Source organism: Phycomyces blakesleeanus, assembly GCF_001638985.1.
Source record: "Phycomyces blakesleeanus NRRL 1555(-) unplaced genomic scaffold PHYBLscaffold_1, whole genome shotgun sequence".
Taxonomy (NCBI): Eukaryota; Fungi; Mucoromycota; class Mucoromycetes; order Mucorales; family Phycomycetaceae; genus Phycomyces; species Phycomyces blakesleeanus.
In genome coordinates this window covers 1,922,524-1,947,656 of record NW_017265134.1, presented here as the reverse complement: position 1 = coordinate 1,947,656, position 25,133 = coordinate 1,922,524, and the positions used below count along the sequence as shown (strand labels likewise).

General features: G+C 33.0%; 7 protein-coding genes and 1 non-coding gene across 8 annotated transcripts; 6 read left to right on the top strand and 2 right to left on the bottom strand.

Moving 5' to 3' along the window:
- Nucleotides 1-4,033: 4,033 nt before the first annotated feature.
- PHYBLDRAFT_161496 (hypothetical protein) lies at nt 4,034-7,621 on the top strand (the record flags this gene model as incomplete). The annotated part of the gene is made up of 12 exons (XM_018434416.1): nt 4,034-4,205; nt 4,274-4,770; nt 4,843-4,931; nt 5,007-5,060; nt 5,593-5,636; nt 5,708-5,713; nt 5,963-6,037; nt 6,712-6,773; nt 6,842-6,890; nt 6,964-7,035; nt 7,111-7,173; nt 7,596-7,621. 12 exons carry the CDS (start codon nt 4,034-4,036, stop codon nt 7,619-7,621), a joined length of 1,209 nt encoding a protein of 402 aa, XP_018298898.1.
- Nucleotides 7,622-13,443: 5,822 nt separating this feature from the next.
- Nucleotides 13,444-14,677, top strand: PHYBLDRAFT_161495 (hypothetical protein; the record flags this gene model as incomplete). The annotated part of the gene is made up of 5 exons (XM_018434415.1): nt 13,444-13,508; nt 13,584-13,863; nt 13,922-14,188; nt 14,258-14,458; nt 14,519-14,677. The coding sequence occupies 5 exons, from the start codon at nt 13,444-13,446 to the stop codon at nt 14,675-14,677; spliced, it is 972 nt and encodes a 323-aa protein (XP_018298897.1).
- A 75-nt stretch (nt 14,678-14,752) lies between these two features.
- On the bottom strand, nt 14,753-17,932 carry PHYBLDRAFT_161494 (hypothetical protein; the record flags this gene model as incomplete). Its single annotated transcript, XM_018434414.1, has 5 exons — nt 14,753-16,175; nt 16,812-17,202; nt 17,274-17,438; nt 17,782-17,808; nt 17,881-17,932. The coding sequence occupies 5 exons, from the start codon at nt 17,930-17,932 to the stop codon at nt 14,753-14,755; spliced, it is 2,058 nt and encodes a 685-aa protein (XP_018298896.1).
- A 930-nt stretch (nt 17,933-18,862) lies between these two features.
- PHYBLDRAFT_t25 lies at nt 18,863-18,935 on the top strand. Its single transcript has one exon. It is a non-coding gene; the product is annotated as a tRNA-Lys (tRNA).
- Nucleotides 18,936-20,142: 1,207 nt separating this feature from the next.
- Nucleotides 20,143-20,451, top strand: PHYBLDRAFT_105401 (hypothetical protein; the record flags this gene model as incomplete). The annotated part of the gene is made up of 1 exon (XM_018427901.1): nt 20,143-20,451. A coding segment is annotated over one exon (309 nt), but the record flags the coding sequence as incomplete, so codon positions are not given.
- A 385-nt stretch (nt 20,452-20,836) lies between these two features.
- Nucleotides 20,837-21,543, top strand: PHYBLDRAFT_161492 (hypothetical protein; the record flags this gene model as incomplete). The annotated part of the gene is made up of 3 exons (XM_018434413.1): nt 20,837-20,900; nt 20,962-21,330; nt 21,488-21,543. The coding sequence occupies 3 exons, from the start codon at nt 20,837-20,839 to the stop codon at nt 21,541-21,543; spliced, it is 489 nt and encodes a 162-aa protein (XP_018298894.1).
- Nucleotides 21,544-22,388: 845 nt separating this feature from the next.
- PHYBLDRAFT_161491 (hypothetical protein) lies at nt 22,389-23,460 on the top strand (the record flags this gene model as incomplete). The annotated part of the gene is made up of 3 exons (XM_018434412.1): nt 22,389-22,790; nt 22,879-23,112; nt 23,200-23,460. 3 exons carry the CDS (start codon nt 22,389-22,391, stop codon nt 23,458-23,460), a joined length of 897 nt encoding a protein of 298 aa, XP_018298893.1.
- A 530-nt stretch (nt 23,461-23,990) lies between these two features.
- PHYBLDRAFT_94085 (hypothetical protein) lies at nt 23,991-24,284 on the bottom strand (the record flags this gene model as incomplete). The annotated part of the gene is made up of 1 exon (XM_018443847.1): nt 23,991-24,284. A coding segment is annotated over one exon (294 nt), but the record flags the coding sequence as incomplete, so codon positions are not given.
- Nucleotides 24,285-25,133: the final 849 nt, after the last annotated feature.

Sequence of the window (25,133 nt, the reverse complement as noted above, 5' to 3'; positions counted from 1 at the left end):
TAAAGCTTCCTTCACACTAGGGCCGCCTACACCTTCCACCGAATCATCGTTCAAATTAACAAACTGATGAAACGGCTCCCACAACTGCGCACCACTAGGATCATTAGGAAGGTCCATGTAGCTCTCTCTTCCATATGGCTTTGGCCGAATGAGGTTGATTTCATCACAGATGCTGATTGCCGTGCTGGTATAATTGTGAATCGCAAATCGCTCGACGAGAAAACTGGCGTTTCGGCCACCCTTTGATTTGGACTTAATCAATTTTGAGAAGACGCCAATTACTCTCTCCATTGAGCGAGTGGAGTAGCATCGCAGGGGGCCTTGCTGCTTGATGATATAGGGTATATGGACCAGGTAATGTTGCACTGGTCGGAAAACACTACGAGACAGGGTATTATTCTGGACTTGTTGGTATAAAAACGAGTGCCAGTGCTTGAAGTATCTATTGTTAATATTTAAAAAATGGTAACAATCAGCTATTTGTAATGATAATATATGAGACGTATAATAACTTACGACTCCATCTCATCAAGCAATTCTGATGTCAACGTCCATTGCAAGGCAAGCGCGCAACCTTTCACGAGAGATAATAGAGCTGTTTTAACAGCCCTATTTGGTAAATAAGGCACGACCAAAGTGGGGACAAGGTATAAGAGAAAGTCAAGCCAGTCCACTGCGCGAGTACCATCGATCTTGGCAAATACGTTGTCGAAACTGCCTTGAAATGAGGTGGGTATATATTTTCGTGAGCTGGTGATACAGTTTCCGATTGTTACAAGGTCTGCTCTTGGTATATGAAAAGGGTATTCGGTGGTATTGAGGGTATTGTCTGGATGGGTATAATAAAATTTGGTTTCCTTTGTGAGGGTGACGGTAATCAGGTCATACACAAGCTTTCCAATCCCTCTTGCAATTAAATGAAGTTCATCTAATGCAAAAAATGATGATCCAGAGAAGGTTGATAGTTGGGTATATATGCTCGGCTGGTATATGTTCTTCGACTATTACAAGCAGTTATTTAGTATGAAAAAAAGATGGCTAATTGAACATTTGTATACTTACAGGGTTGCCTACTTTGAAGTCTTCCAAAGGTCTTAACCGGGCGGAAATGTCATCAAAGTACATGCCATGCCGTCTGTTAGTAGGGCATTTGCCTTTGGTCTCACAAAAACGGCAACCAAATAAACTTGTATGGGAACCAATGTGGGCCATATCAGCTACAGCTGGAATATCGCCAGAAGCAAGCAGAAGATAGACCTTGGATCTGCAAAGCTCCACTCCATTGTGCTTGACAACCAAGCCATGTGCCTCAAGATCTCGCAATTCATTGATGATGGGTATAAGAAAGGAGTCCAAATGAGTTGGCTTCTTGGGGCCAGGCAAGATTGCCAGTTGCAAAAGGTATTTGTTGGTATATCTAAGTATTTTATTAGTAATTTTTTTTTTAAAAAAAAATGTAATAATAATAATAAATAGTAATAAATTAATTAATTACCTGATGGATGGGTCTAGGTTGAATATTATGCAATGGATGATGGTATATGAGTTTTTGCCTTTCTTTTGATTGACAAACCCATCGGTATAAAGCCCAATGGCAATATCATCGGGATTGGAGAACAGGCCCTGCTGCACCAACTGCTTGTAATTGTCACCATCAAAAATGTCGGTTAGCTGACCAGCTACAGATTCCCGGTTTGCTCTGTAACAGAGGAGTTCTCTTGTGGCTGGATCTGCCAACATTTGAGAAAGCATATCCCCAACTGACATAAGTTTCATACTGGCGGCTGGTGTCTGACTTTGATCGGGATCAGTCTTGTATCGCGGTTTGCCGCAGTCAACACAAGATTCCTGGTCGTCATTAATGCCATACAATCGACAACCACTAGAGCAGACATCATACTCATGGCCCTTGACACTTGACTTTGACTTGAGCAAAGCATCAACAGTTTCGCCATGACTGATCTTAGCCCCAGGTTCTAAAAAAAAACGATATCACTACATGTTAGTGATCTGGAATTAAAGTACAAGGTAACAGAAAATATAATATTTTACCCATCATTATATCGTCATGGTCTCGGATGACAGTGTTTATAAATTGAACAATGTCTCTATATGCTGCTCTAGCAATTCTATGCTGTAGCATCAATTGAGACAGATGAATACTCATCAACTCGGCCTTGGTAAAAGTATTTGTACTGATTCGGCTGCTGTCGTAAATGTGAGCTTCACCCTCACTGTCCTCAAAATTACATGCGCACTTATATGAAATAGTATTATCAAGCTCCATAGACTCCATAGTATATTCTGTAATACATTATTTAGTAATTGGAAAATAAATAATACAATTACAGCTCTTTTCATTACCTGAATTGCTAACAGATTCATCTTCATTACTAGTATCATTTTCGTCATGGTACATGTCAACATCATCCAGAATAGACTGGTCAATTTCAGTCATTGTTGCTGAATCTCCTCTGTGAATTCTCTTGTGGTTTTGCAGCTTCTGGTAGTTATCAAAAAACAAGACACATTGATCACATTGGTATTGCTGTGTAGATATTCTATCTCTCTGCTGGCTGGAGTTGGAAGAAGACATATTGGTTGGGTTGGTACGTATGTAATATATAAAATAAAACTGCGAAGAGGATTTTGGTGCTATTTATTAAATGTAAAAGACATCTTTATATACTCTTTATTTTTTTAACCAAAATGCTTGCGGCTCTTTTTCTTTTTCTCTCTCATAATGATGATATAGCAATGATTACAGTAATGTCAATGCTAGGTGAAACACCTGTCAGTAAATAATTCCCGTGGTTGGAAAGATTCTTCTTCATTAATAATTGTGATGTAAGTTAAAATACTTCTTGGTTGACAAGGGGGTACCATTAAAAGAGCACCGGTGAAACAGACACGTACTCTTTACTTGTGAGCGATTAGATATTCTTTGGGCTTTATAAAGAGGTATATGTATATTTAGGATAATTAATGACCAAATAATTTATTTTTTTTAAATAAATTATCAATTACTCTCTAATACCAAAGGCAAAGAAAAACAGCCTTCTAATAATTAACAGTTAAAAAAAAGTATTACTGTCTAAACACATTGGTAGAAAAGACATATTTATATTATCTATGTTGTACTAATAATATTTTTGAGATAGTGAATATATATTTAGCTAATAGCATTATTTTCTTGTTTATGTATAAAACTTAAAGAAATAGATATAGATAATGAGGGCTATAGTCTGATACTCTTTTACTGACATCATCAAGATAAGCACTACTGATCGAAAAGGGTGTTAATTGAAAATGCCGATGTGAGTTAAAGCACACCTTTTTCAAAAATGTACGGTTTCAGTCAAAAATGCCCCTTGGTAAATAATAGTAATGACAGTTAAAATTATTTTTACCTTTGATGACAGCATCAATCAAAACGCGTTTTAGTCGATAATGATAATAAGTATGATATGAACTTGAGTATCATAACATTTACTTTAATGTTGATAAAAAGGGGCTAATTAACTATATGATGTTCAGATGTTATATAGCTACTGTAGAGTATATTTAAAGTTATAATTTTAACTGGTACAGGGTTTTGTCATCGAGAACTTTAACCAAATTTCATGCTATATCTGCAATATGTATAGAGTTATATTATTATATCATATACTTTAAAACGTTTAATATGTAGACGGTGCAAAGTATGAACATTTATACATATAATATTGATTTAAAGTCTAATTCATTTTATCTTTATATTTCTTACAGTTTTGTTGTGTCGACACAAAAAGACTGTATCATGTTCACATGAGCTACTGCAGACAGGTGCAGACAGGTGCATACAAGTGCATAAGCATCCCTTCTTTTATATGTTTTGTTTGTACATCTGTCTGTATCTTTTTCATATAAATAGCTATCAATTGCTTGTAATAAATCGTTGCCTTTCTCAAACTCAAATCGCTCTTATTCTACTTGTCTAAACTATCACCTTTTCTTTTCAACTCACTGCTTATAGCTAAAAAAAAACTTAAACATGTCCGATATTAACACAACTCTCCTCAACTCAATTCAAAAGATTGAGGTTGATCTTGCTGAAATCAAGCAAGCATTGCGCGAGCTTCAAAGGCAATTCAGCAATCAATTTGCGCCAGCAGTCAGTGCGGAAGATCTAACTACAATGCAACAAAGCATTATTGAGCAGAGTTGTAAGTCATATATATTCTGTGCTTAGATGTTTATTTACTTTATTAATATTGTCATACATTTTTTGTAGCTCTTGAGCGCATTGCCGAGTCTGTGAAAAGAGCCCAGCTCACAGAGTACCCTGATCAGCTCGGTAAGCGAGTAATCAATACTGGCGGCGAGTTCAAAGGAAAAAACGAAGCACAAAAATACAATCTGTTGCTTCAGATTCTTCACGAGCAGGACTGGAAGGCGCGCTGCAAAGAAGTTCCACAAGGGCAGCCTTTGCCCCCATTAGTCCCTCTTTCAGACCATGATTTGACAGTAAAAAGACTGCATCTCAAAACATTAGGCCGTACGGTAAAGCATGATATCATTGACAAAGACTATCCTGCGGCCTCAAAAGAATGGAAGAATATCCCAGAGAAAAACCGGGAATACTACATGATGCATTTGGAGAGGTTGGCGAAGAATGGTGGATTGCACATCCACCAATGTAAAAGAATGTGGTGTGCAAGAAGCCTTCTTCAGGAAAGCTTCAAGAGCGACAACCAGACGCACAAGAGAAGAATGGCAGAGAAGAACAAAGTAAGTTTATCAATTAACAAATCTATATATTGTAAACTTTAATTAACATCGTTTCCTTTTATTATGCTATAGACACAGCAAGACATAAGTGATTCTTCGCTTTCTTCTCCTGATATGTCAGAAACTGGTGATGTTGAGTCGCCCATAATGGCAGATGTGCTGTAAGTTACCATTGTTGCTTTTTCTCATGCGCTGTTAATACAAAACTAATATAAACTTCTTACTCTTTTATGTAGGTCTCCTCCACCCACAGCAAGTGTCGAGCCTGCTCGCAAGAGAAGCCGAAGATCGTAGTTTGGCTGCTGTGATTGGCCGAGTTTGATTTTTTTAGTCTGTCTTTAGTGCATTTTTTTTCTTATCTCGTCATTTTTCTTTTTATGTTTTTTATTCCTTTTTTCTTTCATATAAAAAATTTATCGACCTCTTTCATATGATTGCTAATGTTGTGATTACAAGAATTTGAAGCTAATGTACAGCATCTACAATTCCGCTACATTCAAATATAAAAGGAAATAGTATATAGCCTTTTTTTTGGGAAAAAAATTAATAGTAATATTTTTGTACTGATATATTATACTTGGGAGTCGTTCTATTATATGTAAGTATATTGAGTAGAATAAACACGTTAAGCTTTCTAACAAGATGCTCATTCTGGTTGTATGAATCAGATTCGAATTAGCTTCATGTTACATGACTTGAATCTTTGCTCAAGTTTTTCTTCTTCTACAATAACGACTTTCTATAGTGCTTATGTTTTATTGCTTTTCTTATATATAGATCTTAAATATTAATACATTCTTTAATATATATATATATTCTTAGAGTAAATGCTTATTTTACTGAACAAGTAAGCATATTATATAAAGGTAAGCATTATAATAATATTATATCTATTTATTTATTTTAAGTTTTTTCTCTAATATTAGTATATTTGTAGAAATCGGTAAAAAATAATAAGTGCTATCTAAGATATATTAGAATACCCAAAGTATATGAAATACAATTTGAATAGTAGTGTTTTACTGCATACGTTTTGCAGTAGCTAAACAGAACCATTTTTTATTGCGAGTGGCCGATGGAATTGTTTTTTCATTATTACTATTATTATTATCATTTTCATTTAATAAAACATGCATTGAAATAAAGATTCAATTCAATTAAACCCGATTCAATATTGTATAATAAAAAACAGACCATTCTGTTAAAGCTGCAAAGGAAAAACAAGAGGTTGTGCTAGAATTGAAAGCAATAGAACAAAAGAAAGAATGTAATAGAGGAAAGGAAGGACGCTTGATTTTTTTTTGAAAAATGGTAACAGTGCCTGTTTTGGCTTTTTACATAATAAATAACTGCCATTTTTTATTATGAAAAAAATGGTAACAGTGCTTGTTTTGGCTTTTTACATAATAAATAACTGCCATTTTTTACTATGTAAAAAATGGTAACAGTGCCTGTTTTGGCCTTATACAGAGTCATAACTGCCATTTTTTATTAAGTAAAAAATGGCAGTTATGTTACCAAAGTGGTAACATGTTACCATTTTCTCCGCCGTAGTGGATATTAAAGGTCTGAGAATATTTATATGCGATGAATATTATTTTATGAATATATCTAAAATAACTTCTTTGAATACTAAATGAGAATTGGCCTTTGTATTACTTTATTTTGAACTCCATCTAATATATGCTTATCGCCTTTTTGTCTTTTTGTCTTTTTGTCTTTTTGTCTTTTTGTCCTTCCATCCTTCTGTCCTTCGGCCTTTTGGCTTTTTTTTTTTTACTTTTTCCCCATTTTACTGTTTTCTCTCTTCTCTCTTTTTCTCTTCCATTCTTTTTCTTTCCAACTTTCATTATTTTCACGCATTTTTCTAGTAAGATGACTTATTTAAAATAATATATATATATATATAATTAAAAATAATAATTGTTTCTGTTGTTGTAGACACTAGCGTTTTATTTTCTTCTGATGCATCTTCTTCACAATGGTCATCCGGATTAGTGAAGGTTAGTAAATATACTTCTTGCTATCAGCCCATAACATTATTCTAACTTTTTCTCTTTCTTTCATAAAGATCATATTGCCAAAAATACTCTCTATAGTTAAACACGGCTATCAACATAGTAATATTTTATATCTCTTTTTTATTATATTATGTTTTAATATTTATCTAACCAAATATACTTTTTATTATAGGTGAACGTTCCTCTCACGAACATGCCGTAGATCAAGAGTCTTTATCCCATGCTACTGACATTGCAATGATAAGTCTTTTTTTGTAAAGAATATCTATATGTTAATATTATTGCTACACTATAATAATATAACATTTTCTTTTACTAGATGCTATATTAGCTCTTGAAAAGTACTTCTTGGCTTACAAATGTATTCTCTTGATTTATAAAGGTAAATGAATTTCTCTAGTATCCAATTTATCCGAACTAATTTTTGTCAATTATTCTCATAGTCAAAGAAATCATATCAAACGTCATCTTTATCATCCTCAAAAAAAATTCTGTCTATTCTCAACAAACAGCTGTTATATAAGTATAAATTTATAGAAAGCATAATCCTTTTGATTGAACACACTTCTTGCTCATACTTTCTAAACATTACTCTATCATATCAAACAGCATATTGTTTTTATTTTTCAGGCATTTTATTTTTTGGGTAAAGAACCACCCAATCCAAAATAATATCAAGCAGACCAGTAGAAAGGATCCAGGATATACAATAGTACTATTAGATCATCAGTCCAGAACAATTCTTTTTTTTAATAAATACAAAAAATAAATTATATTTTAAACCAATAATAACTGAATATCAAGTAATTGAGGGAGCATGCTATGGATAACCTCATAATAAAAAGTGTCAAAGATTAGTTAAAACAGTTAACAATCCTATCTTTACTAAAAAGTTTTCAGTAAAAGTAACTTTATTACATGAGTCAAGTACCTGCATATTGTTCTTTAAACTGGCATGACCCGTGTATCACAATAAAGTGTAAACTTAAACTAAACCTTCTTAATACTTCATACTATGCCAGTGCACACACAGAAATACTAATGCGCCCTACTCGGTCATTTTTCCAAGATTTATTCCACATCTTAGGTGCGGCACAGCACTTGTTCTCAAGCTACCTTTAGTACTATATCAAATCACACCAAAGATAGAAGCTAAACCCCAAAATTATACTATATTACAGGCGGTTTTACAGCATAGTATTTCAGTGGATTTTTGCAGTGTAACTGCAAACTTTCAATCATGATGTTTGTTACACAATCTATAAGTTACTGTCTGGACTATTCAATTTGTTGCTGCAAAATCAAATGTTGTTTACTTATTTGATTCAAGAGTAGTTCAATGTTGGTTAAGATTGTATTTCTGTAAGAATTAATAATAAAGACCAGAAGTTGAAGAATTTCAGCAGATAAATCAGTGCTGCTGCTGTTGTTGTTATTATTGTTCATTTTGAAGATGTTAAATAAAAGGTTGTTGTTTAAGAAAAGATAACTAAATAGGAAAAAGGCAGATTATTTTAGCATATCTTTTTATTTTTTCAAAACAAGACAAAAATAAAAAACACGTGATGTTCCTTTTAGAATGCTTGCAATAATAATATATTTTCTATGCCAATAATTTTTCAGGCAACGGCAAGCACCTATTGTTATAAAAAAAACAGGGAATGATGTAGTATACACACTACAATTGAGTGAAATACAAACTTCACAATTCAGAACAGATACTAAAATTGCTAATGAACCTGGCAAGATCACATCTCAGGAACGTAACACACACCAGACACTCATACACTTCATACTGTTTCAGTGATAACCAACTATTAACTAATGAAGATCTTAAATTAGGGAACTAAATGTCCATATAAACAGCTATGATCTTCTTTCTTAAATAAACAACACTCTCACAGTACCTATTGTTCCCTTTCTGAAATTTATTCATATATCTCAAATGAAAACAAGATTTTTCTGTGCACAGAAAATCTCCTCTTACCACCAAGGGCACGGCATCACATCAACAAACTATCAATGTCAGCCTCTTATAACTGGGACAACATATCACAGCAAACCACCAGACAAACCCACCAAGCAGACTAACCTTCTGATACCGGACACCACAACATGATTTGGCATTGACCTTTTTTATAACACGCATAACAAAAACATGACGCATGATATGTTAGGTTTGTTGTAGATTGTAACAGATTACTTGGTAAATGAAATACAAGGATAATAGAATAGAACAGAAGACAGATACAGCAAAAGACGGCAAGCAGCAATAGTTGACAGGTAAGAAAAGAGAGAACAACTGATAGAATTGTTGTTAAAATCGAGAGAGAGAAAGGTGTATGAAAAGAGAATGATAAAACAAAAAAGTAATAACCAATGAGGAGACCAAAACCAACAAACAACCTTCCTAAAACCAAGAAACCAATATGTTATGTTGCAAGATGATATAGACCACAAAGAGAAGAAAACAAGAAAAAATACTGAAACTGATCCAAGGATTGATTGATTGATTATTTATTGAGTTGAGTTTACTTCTCTTTTTATAGTCAACAAGATTTTAAATTGATAATAAAAGTTTGGAAAAAATAAAGATAGTAAAAATAGAATGATAAATAATCAATACAGCAAGAATAGAATATATGAATAAAAATACGGTAAAAATATTGTTGTGGTGGTTGAAGTCTTTAAGAAGTTGTAAAAGAAATAATTCAAAATTTGAAATGAGGAACAACGATTCATGAGAACTTGTGTAGGGTTTGTTTATTGAGAAAGATTTGATATCAAAGTTTGATGAGGTTCCTACACTGAACTACTACTGTTGTAAATGAGTATTGACTACTGCTGTAATTGAGAATAAGTCTGAAGGACACAATATAAGGCCTCAGCTATTTCAGTCAAAGGTGTTTACCGATTACTTTATTATTTAACACACAGATTTAGCATGCATGATAGTGATTATATTTCATATGATGATATCACCATAATATGGGATACATCAGTGGATTATTATAAGCATAATTATAACTCATAAACACATTTACTTTCGATGTTAATACTTCATTAGGACTACACACATTTATATAATTAATCATACATTAATTATCCCAAGATCACGTTGCTCTGATTAAGGCTCAGATAGGATCGATTACCTGACCCCAGTCATATAATTTTCCCAATCCAAAACAATATAAATAACAGTAGTAGTTCAGTGTAGGAACCTGGTCAAACTTTGATACAAAATCCTTTCTCAATAAACAAAACCTACACAAGTTCTCACAAATCTTCGTTCCTAATCTCAAATCTTCAATTCTTCCTCTTAAAAACTTCTTCAACTTCAACCACCACAACAACTACTACTATTTATATTATTTTAGATCAGGAAAATTATATGACTGGGGTCAAGTAATCGATTTTATCTGAGCCTTAATAAGAGCAACGTGATCTTGGGATAATTAATATATGATTAATTATATAAATGTGTGTAGTCCCAATGAAGTATTAACATTGAAAGTAAATGTGTTTATGAGTTATAATTATGTTTATAATAATCCACTGATATATCCCATATTATGGTGATATCATCATATGAAATATAATCACTATCATGTATGCTAAACCTGTTTGTTAAATAATAAAGTAATTGGTAGATACCTTTGACTGAAATAGCTGAGGCCTTATATTATTTCCTTCAGACTTATTCTCAATTACAGCAGTAGTCAATACTCATTTACAACAAATATAATAATAAAGATACTGATGTTGCATAGAGATATTGGCAAGATGAATTATGTGCGTTGTAGAAGAGAAATGTTATTAGCATGGGGGACTATGATTTTGAATGAGTACAATGTAGACAAATATGTTAACAAGAGAAAAGGAAAAGGTATTGTTTGTAGAAGGAACAGAGAACAGAAACAAGATTTTTTCTGTGTACAGAAAAATTCTCCTCTTACCACTGAGGACATAACACCACATCAACAAACCATTAATATCAGCCTCTCATAACCAGGATGACACATCACAGCAAACCACTGGACAAACCTACTAAGCAGACTGACCTTCCAGTACCGGACACTACAACATGGTAAAATGCCAGATCTACCTACAACACACATGACAAACTGATGTGTGTGGTGCTTGTATTTGTGGTAAATGTTGACAGGTGATATTATCACGGTTTTCGAGATTTGAATGGGTTTATAGATGTGAAATAACCTCTCTTTTCTATAAGAGAGAAAAGACAAACTCAAAAGAGAATGTAGAATTAAAGATAATAAAATCATTAAAAGAAAAATAAGAGAAAAACAGTACTATTGATCAATCTCAATAGACTTAACTCAATATACTCGGATAATCAAACAAGTAAAATATCAACAGTATTAAATATTAAGAGAACTTGTTGTCAGAAAATAAGACGAAGAAAAATACATGTTTATTAAATGCAAGTATTGCGATATTTATAGTTTTGCAATTGACTTGTTGAATAATTAAATAAATAAAATTATAAAAAAAAAAGTTGTATAATTGACGATTTATTAAATATGATTTGTTCTTTACTATCATTAAGTACAAATAAAATAATATAATTATTAAGTCATAATCATGAAGATAATTATGCTTGTAAGAATATATAATAAAAATAATATTAATTCAAAGTTGATTTGTTCAGTTAAATATAGTGAGAAAATAAGATATGATGTGTGGTTGCCTAAAGTTATTGTTGACAGGATAATGCTTTTTCGTTGTACTTATTAGTGTTTTGTTCTACAAATAGAAAAATTGCTTTATATTCAGCCTTGGCCACTGTTGGAAAATCAAAAAATAATAATAATAATAGAATATAACACTGCAAAAGACAACCGATTTAAGTAGCTTAATTTTTGTTTAAATCCTCCAAAAATCAGTGGTTTATGTTCAATTATAGTTCGGTATTTGTTACAAAAATTGGTTCATTTAGTTAACCAAATGATGAGATTATAGATACTAAAATCAATAGATAAATTGAGAGTTATAATTCCCCCTTTTCTTGAAATGTTATAATTGTCTGTAATTCTGATTATATATTCACCCATAACTTCAAACCGTACCTAAACCCTACTTGTTATGGAATTGGCTTTGAACTCTCTACCTCTTAAAGAATTTTATTTGCTTTAATTACATGATATTATTGGATAGACCTCACTAAAATCGACCTAGAATCAGTCTGAAATCTGACAGGAACCAGCATTCAAATGAATGATTGTAAAAAAAAACTTAAATAGATCTTGTTGACATCATCAAGAGATGACGCATTTGAAATAGAATCTCATGGAAAAAATGGTTTTTATTGATTTTTGAATGGTTGGAAAATATATTTAGCTATTTAATATGGACCACTAATACTTCTTTAAAAGTGTGTATCCGAATAGTACGACTTGTATACATGTTATACTTTCATTTATTGGACGGCTTGAATACATTGGATGACCTAACTTATACTATACTTCCCTACCTTATCAGTTTCATGTATTCGGTGCGTTTTTTGGTTTTACACTTCTTTAACTGAAAATGAAATCCTTGGTATTTTCTTGGAGAATACGTTTGTTTGGAACTACATTAGCTTAGAGCAAAAAAAAGATACAGAAGTATTAATACAGGTTTCTTTATGAAATAAAATGAAATAACATACTTACTAGATCATTTATGGGGGTTCATAACAAATCTCGTGATAGAATAAAAATCCGTTTGATTGATATTTTCTTTTAAATAAAAAGCAAGAAATAAAATAAACAACTTTATTAATATGTACGCTTTGATTGTAAAGACACTTGAATTACTTACATATTATAGACACGCGTTTGCAAAAGGGGGCAAACCAGTATGACTTGAAAAAAAGGCGTGACATATTTATCTGAGAAGAAGAATTGATAAGTTACATTATTTAAGTTGAGTTATATATATATTACTTTTTCATAGACTGAAAATACCAGAAAGTATATAGTGTCAAGAGCAAAACATCTTTTATTACAAAATGGGTAGAAGCCCTATCGTTTTAAAAATAAAAGATATTTAGTCAGCAAGGTGTTTCATTTTGGTTAGGAGATTGTTTATTACCTGTACTGTTTTGAATACTTGTTGTGTGTATTGTTTATCTAATATATATTAAGATGATTCTAAAAGCCAAAAGTATTAATAAAAGTTGAGATCTTAAGAGTAAGCTTACCAAGACATATAAAAAGAGACAAAATGAGAAGAGCAGGTTAAAGAAAGAGAAAATAAAAAAGAGGGGCGCGGTTATTCTATTAAATACGAATTCGGGGTTTTTTTTAAAAATAAATAAATCAAAAAATAATTTTTGTCTGTAACTTAGAATTGAAAGAAAACGCAGTTGCACTATGCCAGCAGTTAATACATATGAAAAACAGAGTATAGTATAAAATCATATTATTCAAATACTAATACATAATATAAGAATAAAACATGGATTGAAAATTAAATTAAAGAAACACATAAAATACTCACAACAAGAGTGGAAACATTCAAAGCTGTTCTTGTTACGTAATAGATCATGGTGTTCTCTGAGAAAGAATAAAACTTAAAGCCCAAATTAAACATAATATAAATAGACCCTTTGGATTTAAAAAAAAACAAGCTATTCTTATTATTCACAATGTCAAGAAATCTCAATAACAATTCAGTTAACAATGCTTTTGGTGAAGAACCTTCTGTGGGAAGGTAGATTAAAACCAGGCAGTCTTCAATTTTCTTATATTAATTTTATTTTCGTTTTTTATAAAAATCAAAAAAAAGCCCACCAAGAAATACCAATGATATAAGGATAATAATGTTGCAACACTCACAGGGAACAGTGAGCAATCAAAGACCACTAGCACCAAAGAGAGCTTGGTTGAATCTTGAAGGTGATTTGTCGGGTAGAACTCGTAACATCCATGATGTGTACGAGAAACTTGATACCATGAATGGTGTCTTAAACACTGTTTTGAAGAACACATCTTCTGAGAAAGCTGAAGCCACTGCTAGTAATGCAGTTGAGCAAGACATGTTGCCTGGACGTCAACCAACATTGGATGTAAGTAATCATAATATGTTTTTATGTAGATAGAATTTAATATACATTTATATTATAGCAATTATTGCGCGATTATTTGAGTGAAGAGAAATTGTATGACCAATACAATACCAATGAAAATAAAAACAGTGAGGGAAACAGACTCGTTTTGAAGTCTGTTACCGATTATCTTCGTCGTCAAGAAGAGGGGAAAAAGGTGGACTTGCCAACTCTTCAAACTAAGATTGTGCGGCACATTGGCAACAGAAAGTTGCAAGAAAAAAAAACAGGAGAAAAGAAGCAGGAAGAGAATCGACGGGCCTGTCTTTGTCAGCGACGTGTAAAGGTAAAAAACACACGCACACAATATACTAGATGTGATATTAAATTAGAAATATTATATATTTATATATAGTCGTGTGAAAGAAGACAATCTGCCTTGAAAGCCAATCGGGCACACTTTGTGAACAGCTTTGGAGAGAATGTTGACAGTATTCTCTATGCTGATTACATGTCAGACCTTGAGAGTGATGACGAAAGAGAAGTAGAGGAACAGGATTCGTCCTCAGAAAAGAGTTTTTTTTGGAGATTCCGCCCAAGCTGGAGAAGCAAAGAGGTATAGTACAAAAAACTATTTTTTTGGATGGTGTGTAATAATACTTACATTGACATATAGGGAGATAGGTTCGTTGATGAACTTGATGCGGATTATGAGGCAGCTCATGATAAGAAAAATAATACCCGTCCATTCGAGCATAAATTTAAAGGAATAAGAGATAAGCAGCTTAGTAAGACCAAGGCAAACAAGCTGCCATCATGGTCAAAGAAACAATAAGATAATAAATCAAACATTTTCTAATAAATTGATAAAAGAGTGCAAAGTGGTATTTTATTAATATTATTTAAGCTTCTATTTTTGGGGTAAAGGGATTACTAAATGTTTAAATTCACTAGTTATAGTAAACCTATATTTAGCAATTGCGATTGGTGAATATAAACGATGTACTGGAATAATACATTCATAATTAAGTACAGAAGAAGGTTCATTCCAGAGCTCAATGCCTTCATTTAACATTGGCTGGTAACTCCCCGAAGAATAACTAGAGTACCACTCAACAAACGCAAAAGTATGGGTGATGACAGTTTCGTTGATAGTTATCAAATGTTGAAATAAATACAGTATACGGTCAGGAAACACTGCTTTATCTTTACTGTTATTCTCAAGATAATAGGTGCGGAAATAAGATCCAGAAGAGTATTCCTGTCCAAGAAGAGATATCCGTTTCATTTTCTCAATTTGGTTATTGACAAAAATCTGGTTAGACTCGCAGTTTGAATAATAGCCAAAAAGATCGTGACTGCCATACGCGTGTCTGTAAAACTCCAGTAAACATTCATAATGTCCCTTGCACATTGTAATCCTTTGGTCGAGTTTAATCGGAAACACTGAAGGGGGCAACGGCTCACAACCCAAAGCAGAATGACGAGGGTTTAACGAATATTCAACAAAGTCAGACAGAGAAAAGGTACTGGCAGTAGAAGATGGATGCAATGCTGCTAATTGATCTTGACTATTTGAAATGCAATGCAGAAAGTCAATTGCAAACTGGGGAAGATGGTTGACGAAAGATTGTATGAAGCTGCCAATGTATGTTCTCTCCAAAAATCTCTTCATCATCGTTGATTCGAAGCCGCCTTTTTGATTTGTTTCGATATTCTTCAACAAACCATTGTATCTCTTGAAACTGAATAACCAGAAAGCATAAATTGGCCCAAAGTCATGAACACACTTGCTAAGATGAAGATGTAGATGCATATTTGGTGTCACGGCCGATTTTCCATACAGTGTCTGAAATCTTGTACAAAACAATTGGAGTTTACTGTGGGCTTCGTCTATTTCTTTGTCATTGATCGAAGTTTTTGTGAGTAAGCGGCATGCGTCAACAAACAAAATCCAGTTTTCAAGATTCTTGGCTGGGAGCACATGCTTCAGAACAAATGGAGAGTATATGATGCACCACGACTTCCACTTGTCAGCTTTCATGAACGAAAACCCATTGGCAATCTTCTTTGTTATACGGGCATATCCACAAGGTACAACAATACCATTGGCAAGCTCTTGCATAGTTAACTGATTCTTTTCATTGATGTAGTTACACTTGCGCCATATCTGAATCATTTGCTTTGCAGTTCCAAGATAGAGGTTATGCATCAGGTCTATAACTGTAAAGCGGACTGGGTCAAAGTAAGATAACCAATGAAGCTCTGACCACCGAGTGCCGTTTTCTTTTTCTAGGTGTGTTTGCTCAGTATTGTTCAATGCATTTGCCCAGCTGACAGCGTGTTCCAGATTCATTGTCTTCGTGCGTCTCACCCAATTGCTATACTTGAATCCAGAGTAGTCAAGCTTGCTGGTCTTCTTTATAGTCGTGAATTGTCGTTGACATTTGTGACAGGCGCATGTGCTCATGTGGCTAGTAAATCCAGAGGTTTTGCGAGTGACAGAGATATCACAGGCAACACACATCAATGCAGCATGAACAACAATCTTTCTATTTTGTGAGTCTGTCATTTCTACACCAATGTACATCTCCAACAATTCGTCAACGAGCGGCTTCAAGTAATGATTCATGCTGTCAGTGCTTGCTTCCTTCGGCCCAGGCATCATACCAACAAGAATGACATTTTCAGACTTAAGGCGTTCACTCTGTGGGAGATTGTTGATAGAGAGATATATCATACCACTGGAATGTGTTCGTCCATCAAATGGCTGAAACCAATCGATATTCAGAGTCAACATTAAAGATCGGCTATCATCAACAAACTGTCTGCCATTGATGTCTTTAATATCACTCCAAACTGCACCATTGAAAATGTCAAGTTTGGTGTTTTCAATTATTTGACAACTTCTCCACAAATTGATCTTGGACACGAAATCTGGCTTGGAGAATTTTTGTTACAAGGCATACTTCAGAGAGTTGAATGGATATACCATTGCTGGAAGAGAACGATTTCCGGTTGACACTTTAAAGAGATTGTTGTTGCAAATGGCGGATTGAGAGAATTTCTTAAATGTACAGACTCTTTGACTTGTTTCTGGAGGATAAATTGAATGACATTGTGAGCATGCAATGTATACTGTCATTCCGTCTGTTGCCATGTTAAATCCTGTCTTATGCTTCAAGCTATTGATCATCAGTGGAAGGGCACCAGACATATCACAGAGAGACAGTAGAGTATTACAAAATTCAATGAGAATCGATCCACCGCTTTCCACCAAAAAGATCAAGTGAAATATGACAATGAATACTGCAACAAAGCGGATATACAAGGGCATGTTATCAAAAGACGAAGGACGAACTATGAAGACAAAGGTTAAGTTAGTTTAAATTAATATATTGATTAATTGTCTATACCGTATTAATTTATACCTGATTCTACTATCAAGGTCCCACTGGTCTCATCAAAGTTTTCTTCTTGTTTAAAATCAAAACCGGTATCGCCTTCTTCAATCTCATTGCCATCAACCACAAATGCTCCTGTAATTGTATCTTCGGCAGTAAAGATGGACTCTTCTTGGGACAAAGGTAAGTCAACTGGAAAGGAATAATTGTTGTAAAGATGTAGAAATAAAAATATAATTACAATTATAATCATATAAAAAATAAAAAATAAAAAAAATATATATCAGTTTCAATTATTATTTTGTTCATTTATTTTATTTTATTTTCTTATCTTCTTGATCAAATTCAATGTTTTGTTCTTCATTTTCGTCTTCATATTTGCCTTCGCCTTCGTTCTCATAATCATAATCATTGTCATTGTCACTGTCAATACTATCTACTTCCATGTCGTCAAAATGTTCTTCAGGAACATATATTTTATGAATTAATTTATATTAATTTTACATGTACAGCTCGAGTTATTCTTGTTATTTACCCATTGCATCGTCTTTGGCAACAGGCACTATATGTTTCTCATAGTGTCATTATGCATTTTGTCTTTTCTGTTTCTTTCCACAGCTATCTAACTTTGTACAGTCTGGACATTTGCAGATAACATAACTGTCTTTCTTTTGATTATTAGACATGTCGATTGTTTTAAATTATAAAAAAAATTATATAGATTTTAAAAGATCTTGATCAAGATCTTTATATACCAAAAAAAAAATTATAAATAGATAAAATACTGCTCCATGCCATGACTATAGTATGTCAAGTAATTCTTTGATACATCTACCGCACATATCATCATAATTATACTCATATATTGTTAAGTCATTAACCAAGTCAAATACTGCGTACATTACTAAAAGTGTACGCAATTTTTTTTAAAAGTCTTTTTTTAGAATTATAATATTTGATATGACGATGATTCAACCATGACGAAAAATAATTCAAAAATGGAACATTCGCCTCTCACAACATGTGAAATAAAAAAATCTGATATTTTAGTTCCATATATCAAAGGGAAAAATCACGCAAAAATATTGCCACAGTAAAAATGAAATCACAATCTTTTGTCTTGTTCCCTTGAAATATATGGATTAAATATTTGTTCTTATATTCACATTTATAATACATAAAAAATATTTAAATGATTTATTTTGAAATAGAAAAAGTGAAACCTTAAGAATATATATAATTTTTATTAAATATTATATTAACTTTTGTATAAGTGTTTTTTCAATGTAATTTAGAATTATATCAAAGAAGTGTATAATATCAAAAAAAACCCAATTTTGTAATTTTATGGCCAAAAAAATGACGGTAGTGTGATTTTACAGCTAAAAAAAAGCGATCTGAAATCACAACAGAAAAAAATAGAAATTATTTGAAAAAATTAAAAATCGAAAATTGTAGTAAAATTTTTGCAGGTTTTCAGGAACTAAAATCAGCAGTGTTTTGCAGTGTAATTTTTCTAGAATTACAAAGAATTCTGCAACATCACTGCACTGCCGGACAACCGAAATTTGTAAACGGCTGACAATTATTACAGTACCTTATGTCAAAACAATTACGCCCGGCTAGCTCAATCGGTAGAGCGTGAGACTCTTAATCTCAAGGTTGGGGGTTCGACCCCCCCGTTGGGCTTTTCATCGATATAATATATTAATTTTATATTAATGTCAGATCCTGATCTGGGATGATCTTCCTTTTACTATAGCAAATGTCAGACATTATTTTGATGAATCCCTAAAATCTGAAGATAGTTAACCACAGTACTTCTTTATGTGCAGTAATATCTTCCTGAGCATTAACCGCAGTATAATGACTATTTCTTTAATTAAAAATAAATAATAACTACTGTGGATAATGCACAGTATTAGTTTAGAAAACTATATAAGACAATTCAATTTATATAGTGGTCTCTCGATAATTTCAAGGCCTAGGGAAGGCCAGGTGTCTTGAAATTATTGAAGAGTGAAATTAATGAGTTTGGAGTATATATTTCCCGCTAACTATTGGCAGAGTTTACAGTATTCTTTAATAAAGAAAAATATATCAAGTAATGATTTGATATGCTTCAATCCTCTGTTTAAATTCATTCTAGCTAAATATAATCTCTGGCTGCATTGCTGTTTTCCACCCCCCCTGTCTCGTAACCAATTATTGTTTCAAATTCTTATTCAATCAAATAATAACAGCTTCTCGGTATGCTTTTATCTTATTATATAATACTTATCTAATATCATTTTCAATTTTTTTCATACTTTAATGAAATCTATCAAATCCAGAACTAAACAATAAATATGAGTAAAAAAAACATTTTGCTTAATATTGCAAATCATCTTGAGATTTGTGATATGAAAGAGAAAAAGCCATCTATGAGTAACCTTCAATTGGCTGAGTGGGCAAAGGAAATCTTTGGCCTTCAGAAAGCTCCTGATGCTTCTACAATCTCAAAGATTTTGAAGAGAGGAGACCAGAGCTTGATAATGCAAGCCAACATAAAGAACAGAAAGCATGTTAGAAAGAAAAAATGACCTGTATGTAATATATTACAACATTATGTATTTTTGCTCTATATAAAAAATAAAATTAACCTTATTATATTGTCACATAACTATAGAAAATCGAAGAAGCAGTGATCCTTTGGATTAACATTGCTGAAAATAATCAGATTCCCATCACTTGAGAATTGATTAAGACTAAAGCTACTATTTTTGCTGAAAGAATAGGTGTTAAAGATTTTAATGTTTCTCAAGGCTGGATGGAGAAGTTTGTAAAGTGTCATTATATCAAGATGAATCAAATTCATGGTGAGGCTGGTTCAACAGACATATAGTTGCTTCAGATTGACAAGGCTGCTATCAAAGAGAAGATAGAGGCTTATAGTGCTTGTGACATCTATAACTTTGATGAAACAGCACTTTTCTATGCCGCCCCACCAAGAACAACAATTTCCTGCCAGAAATTTTCTGGTTGGAAGGAAAATAAGAAGCGGCTTACAGTAGACCTTTTGTGCAATGCCAATGGAACAGACAAGTGGTCTGACATATTGATGATTGGTCATGCAAGAAGACCAAACTGTTTTAACAAAAGCAACAAAAAACAAGAGGCAGTAGATCATGGATTGTCTATGTATCATTACAACAGTAATGTCTGAATAACACGATCAATCTTCTATGTTTTCCTCCATTGCTTTAATCATTCAATAAAAGTACAAAACTGCAAAGTGCTTTTGATCCTCAATAATTTCTCTGGCCATATAGTAGATTATGCACCTACAAATGTTGAGTTTCTTTTTTTGCCTCCAAACACCACGTCCCACCTTCAGCCATTGGATGGTGGTATCATTCGGGCTTTTAAGGCTTATTTCAAGCATAAACAGTATGCCAAGACATATCAGTATATTGGCATGATTCAAAATGGCTAACAAGATAAGATTGGGGCCATTGATAAAATCTTTGAAATTGATCAATTGTGGGTCATGAAATGGATAAGAGAGGCTCGGGAATCTGTCTCAGCAAAGACTATTGAGAACTGCTAGAATGCAACAATCTTTTGCTTCATTGAAGACAAAGATAGTGAAGATATTAGTAAAACAATTTATTGGTTATAATAGTAGTATAATCTTTCAATTTCACTTTCTTAATATTTTAAATATAATTTATAGATGTAAACCAGGCTATGATTCAGCAAAGTCTGACTGAAAAGGTTCTGGTTGAGGGTTTGGAAGAAACCCTAGACAATATTGCCGGATCAGGTCTTCTGTCTCTTGAAGATTGTCCAACCAGCAAATCAGATCCACTCTATGAGAGACAATACACTCATAGAGTGATCAATGAGAATGAGATCACTGACATTGTCATGGAAAAGTATGACGCAGACAATAATGCAGCCAACAACAACAGCAATGAAGAAATTGTAGAAGTGAAATCAGCAGTTCCTTTCAAAAGAACTTATTCTGCTTCGGAAAAGTTTGAGTGTGTTTGCACGCTTTTGAATATCTTGGAAGACAAAGATATTAACAGAGACTTTGTCAGTAAGATTTAAGGCCTTAGAAACAAGTTCCAGAAAACCGCAAACTCAAAGCAAACTAAAGTAATCAGCTTCTTCAAGTCATTTTAAAATTTATTCTTTTTCAAATAAAATAAAAGCAATTTTCTATAAGAAATATATTTTTCTTCATTTAAAAATAGAAAAAAAAGTTAGCAGCCAAGTACAGTCAAAGCTTGATTTTGTAATATGTTTGTAAATAGTAACAATTGCAAATAACAATAAATAGTAATAACAGATAGAAATAATAAAATCTATAATAAAAACTTTTATAACAAACAAATTAGAATTATATTTATAGTTTTCAAGTGAATAATATTTATTAAACAATTAATAAATGAAACTTAATCAAAATATAGTACATATAGTTTTATTTTATTTCTGGAAAAAAAATGAAAAAAAAAAAATTTTAAAAAAATTAAGCTAGATGACAACTTGATAACCCAGTGTTTGGCATGAAAACTTAATGCACTTGACATTTGGTGCGGAGAGACTAAAAGTTCAAAATTAGTTCAAAATAAATATTAGGTAATGCTATGCTCATAATGCCGTCACTGTCAGTAAGCATAGTCAATGCTTCATATTCAAATACATCAACATAAAGAAGTCTGTTTTGTTGTGGATAAAGACGAATTTATTTATATTATCCAATTACAACTCTTCAGAATCTCTCCCTGCTTGAATCCGTATCTGCATATCGTCAAAGCATATGTATGCAAACGATATCCCCTGTCTCTAAAAGTCCTCTCAATCAGTACAAGAACTCTTAACAATTCTCATCAATAAAAATCATTCTTCTTGAGCTCAAACCTCTCTCCATCTCATAATCTAATTATCTACATCACTTTTTTTACAAACCCATTTATTACAGGTATAACATTTTAGCCAAAATAGCTTAGCAGTATATATTACTCTTATAAAGTTATAAATAATAATCAATACTCATCTACCTTCATTTTAACTCCATCCTTTTTGTCTTTTTTTTATAAAAAAATTATCTTCTTGTATCGTCTGTACCTTACATTAAACTATCATAATAAAAGTATGTCCACCCCCAGTGCTATTGAGTTCGTTTCTCATCAGGAAGATGACAATCAGTCACATTCCTGGATGAAGCCAGATGGTGGTAAAGATGGGTTGTCATCGAATGATTGGCTGCAGTACTTTCTGCTGAAAGACGATGCAGACAATCTGAGGAAGTATCTTGGTGGCTTCAAGAACGGGAAGAAGGTCAAGGTCAGCAAGACCAGAGTAATCAACAACTGCTGCCAGTATTTTGATAAGCATGGTGTGAAGCACACCAGCTCTCAAATAAAAAGCAAGCTGACGTATTTAATAACCAAGCAATATCCTATTGCATTCAAAGCCTGGGAAGACAGCACAATGAGAATTAGCAAAGAAGAAATGTCTCAACATGAAAAAGATGAGCTTGAAGATATGAATATTGTTACGTATAAGTTAAAACAAACATCTAAATAATTTAAATTATTTTTTATAAGTATATCTTAATAATATATGCCCAAACTTCACGCAGATGAGAAAAGTACTTGGTAAAAGTAAGGCAAAGTCACCTGCTGTATGTAATACAACAACACTCTTAGACTTAAACAAAGCCCAAGACATGAGCAAGGGTGAAGACGGTGAAGACAGTGAAGACGGTGAAAACGATAGAGGTGACGAAGCCAGTGAGAGCAGCAAAAGCTACAAAGACCAAGAAGAACAGGGAGCTGATGTCAGCAATGAGATCAGTTCTCAGAGAGAGGCCATTGTCTAAAGCAATAGTGAAAGCAGCAGCTCCGAGCACTCTGATGCCAGTGCGTACAGTGGCAAAATATGCCCTAAATTCTTTGGCAAGATTGTGAAGAACACGGCAAAAAGATCAGTCAAGAGCATAGAGAATATCAGGCATAGTATAAAAGAGTTCAATGATGCCCGGATATTGCTCTTAGAATCAAAGTACAAGGAAGAGCTCAAGAACCAGAAGGAGAAGCTGCAAAAAGAGCTTCAATGCAAGCAGCAGGTAAAAGGAGTGATCCTTATGGCAAAAACATTTGACTGGTCTGAGAAGAAGACTAAGAATGAATTAGAAGAGGTATATAACCAATACCTCAATTAATAAATTGTATTTCTTTTATTTATACTATGCATTTAATTTATATATATACAAATTCTCAGAACTAATGTTATTTCATTTAAAAAAATGTAAAGGCATGTAGACTATATAAAGATACTATCATTAAAACAGGTAAAATTGATCTTCTACTTACATCTTCAAAATAGTTTGATAATAAAATATTAAAGAAAGAGAAGAACATAAATAATGACAAAATATCTATTTAATTACAGCTGTCAAATGCCGAAAAGTGAGATCTATCTAATAGATATAAAAGCTAATACTTCTGTTTTTTTAATGTATTTAGAATGATCAAAGCTTATTTTCTTTATTCAAGAAGATTTATTCTTCTCTTTTGACATAACAACACATTGTGTTTGGATCCACCTTGTATTTTTGTCTATATTCTGGGATCCATCTACTATACCAGACTTCTCTGAATATCCTGTCTTCCGCAGACATTCAACTTCAGCTTTCTCTCTATCTTCCCATCGACGCTTGGCTTCCTGAGACCATTTGTCATCATCTTGACATATCAGGAAATTGTTCAAGTCTACGCAAACCTGAATCCATGTGTTAACTTTTACAATGTCTTCCTTTCTTTTTATTCTTACAGAGATTGATTTGAGAGAGTAGAATCTCTCTTTCAAGATTCCAAATTCATGCACAATTTTTATTTGCATGCTCGAGATCTTGGTGTTGAACTCTTGGTCTGCTAATGAGAGTTCACTGTTCTTTGGTTTCTTTTTGATTGGAACAATATAGTTCATAGCCTTGTACCCCGCGTCTGCCAACACATACTCATCATCAGAGAAGAATTGCTCTGGGAATTTTCCAAGCTCACACTCAGACAAAGTACACATATCATGTGAACTTCCAAAGAAACTGGTTGATATGCATCGGATTATGTGTCTATGATCACACACTGTGACACTGTTTACACAGTAAGCAAATCTGCGACCAAAAAACTGCTCTGACTTCCACGATGGTGCTTTTGCCAGCTTAAATAAGCATCCATCAAGAAATCCAACAAGGTTTGGATATCCTAATGGATATTCATTTGCTCATTTTATCTCTGCTTTCTCAGATTTGGTTGGCCAATAAACGAACTTGTGCTCCAAAGAGAGAATTACTTTAAAGAATCTGGTTGTTATATTCTTGATAGAGCCCTCTATTTGTTTTTATTGTAGGAAACAGGTGAATAAATTTGCTCTTGTATATGTGGGTAAACAGTTGTAGAATATTATTCTGAGTCACTTACTTCCTATTTCAGAACGTCTTGCCAAACGGCCACTTGATGAAGAATTACTATTTGATCCTAATTGGTCAAGAACAATAGAAATCTGTAGTCTAACATCGATCGAGTAAAATCCTGACAATTGTTTGTAAAGCTCGTGATTTTTTACAAGATCATACAGCTTATAAAAAGAGCCCTTGCTCATTCGAAACTCTTCCAGAAAGCCGCTTTCATCCAAGGCAAGCAGAAAATTCAATCTTTCTTTTTGAGTTACAAGTTTCTTGATCTTGTTTTGCCCTTTAAAAAAATAGCATCCTTTGCTGATTTTGTCTTGGGCCTTTGTAACCATCAATTTCTCCTGTTGTAGCTTTAATTTGCATATGCTTGCAAAATCTTTGTATGTGTCATGATCTTCCTCACAAGCAATGACATTAGAGTT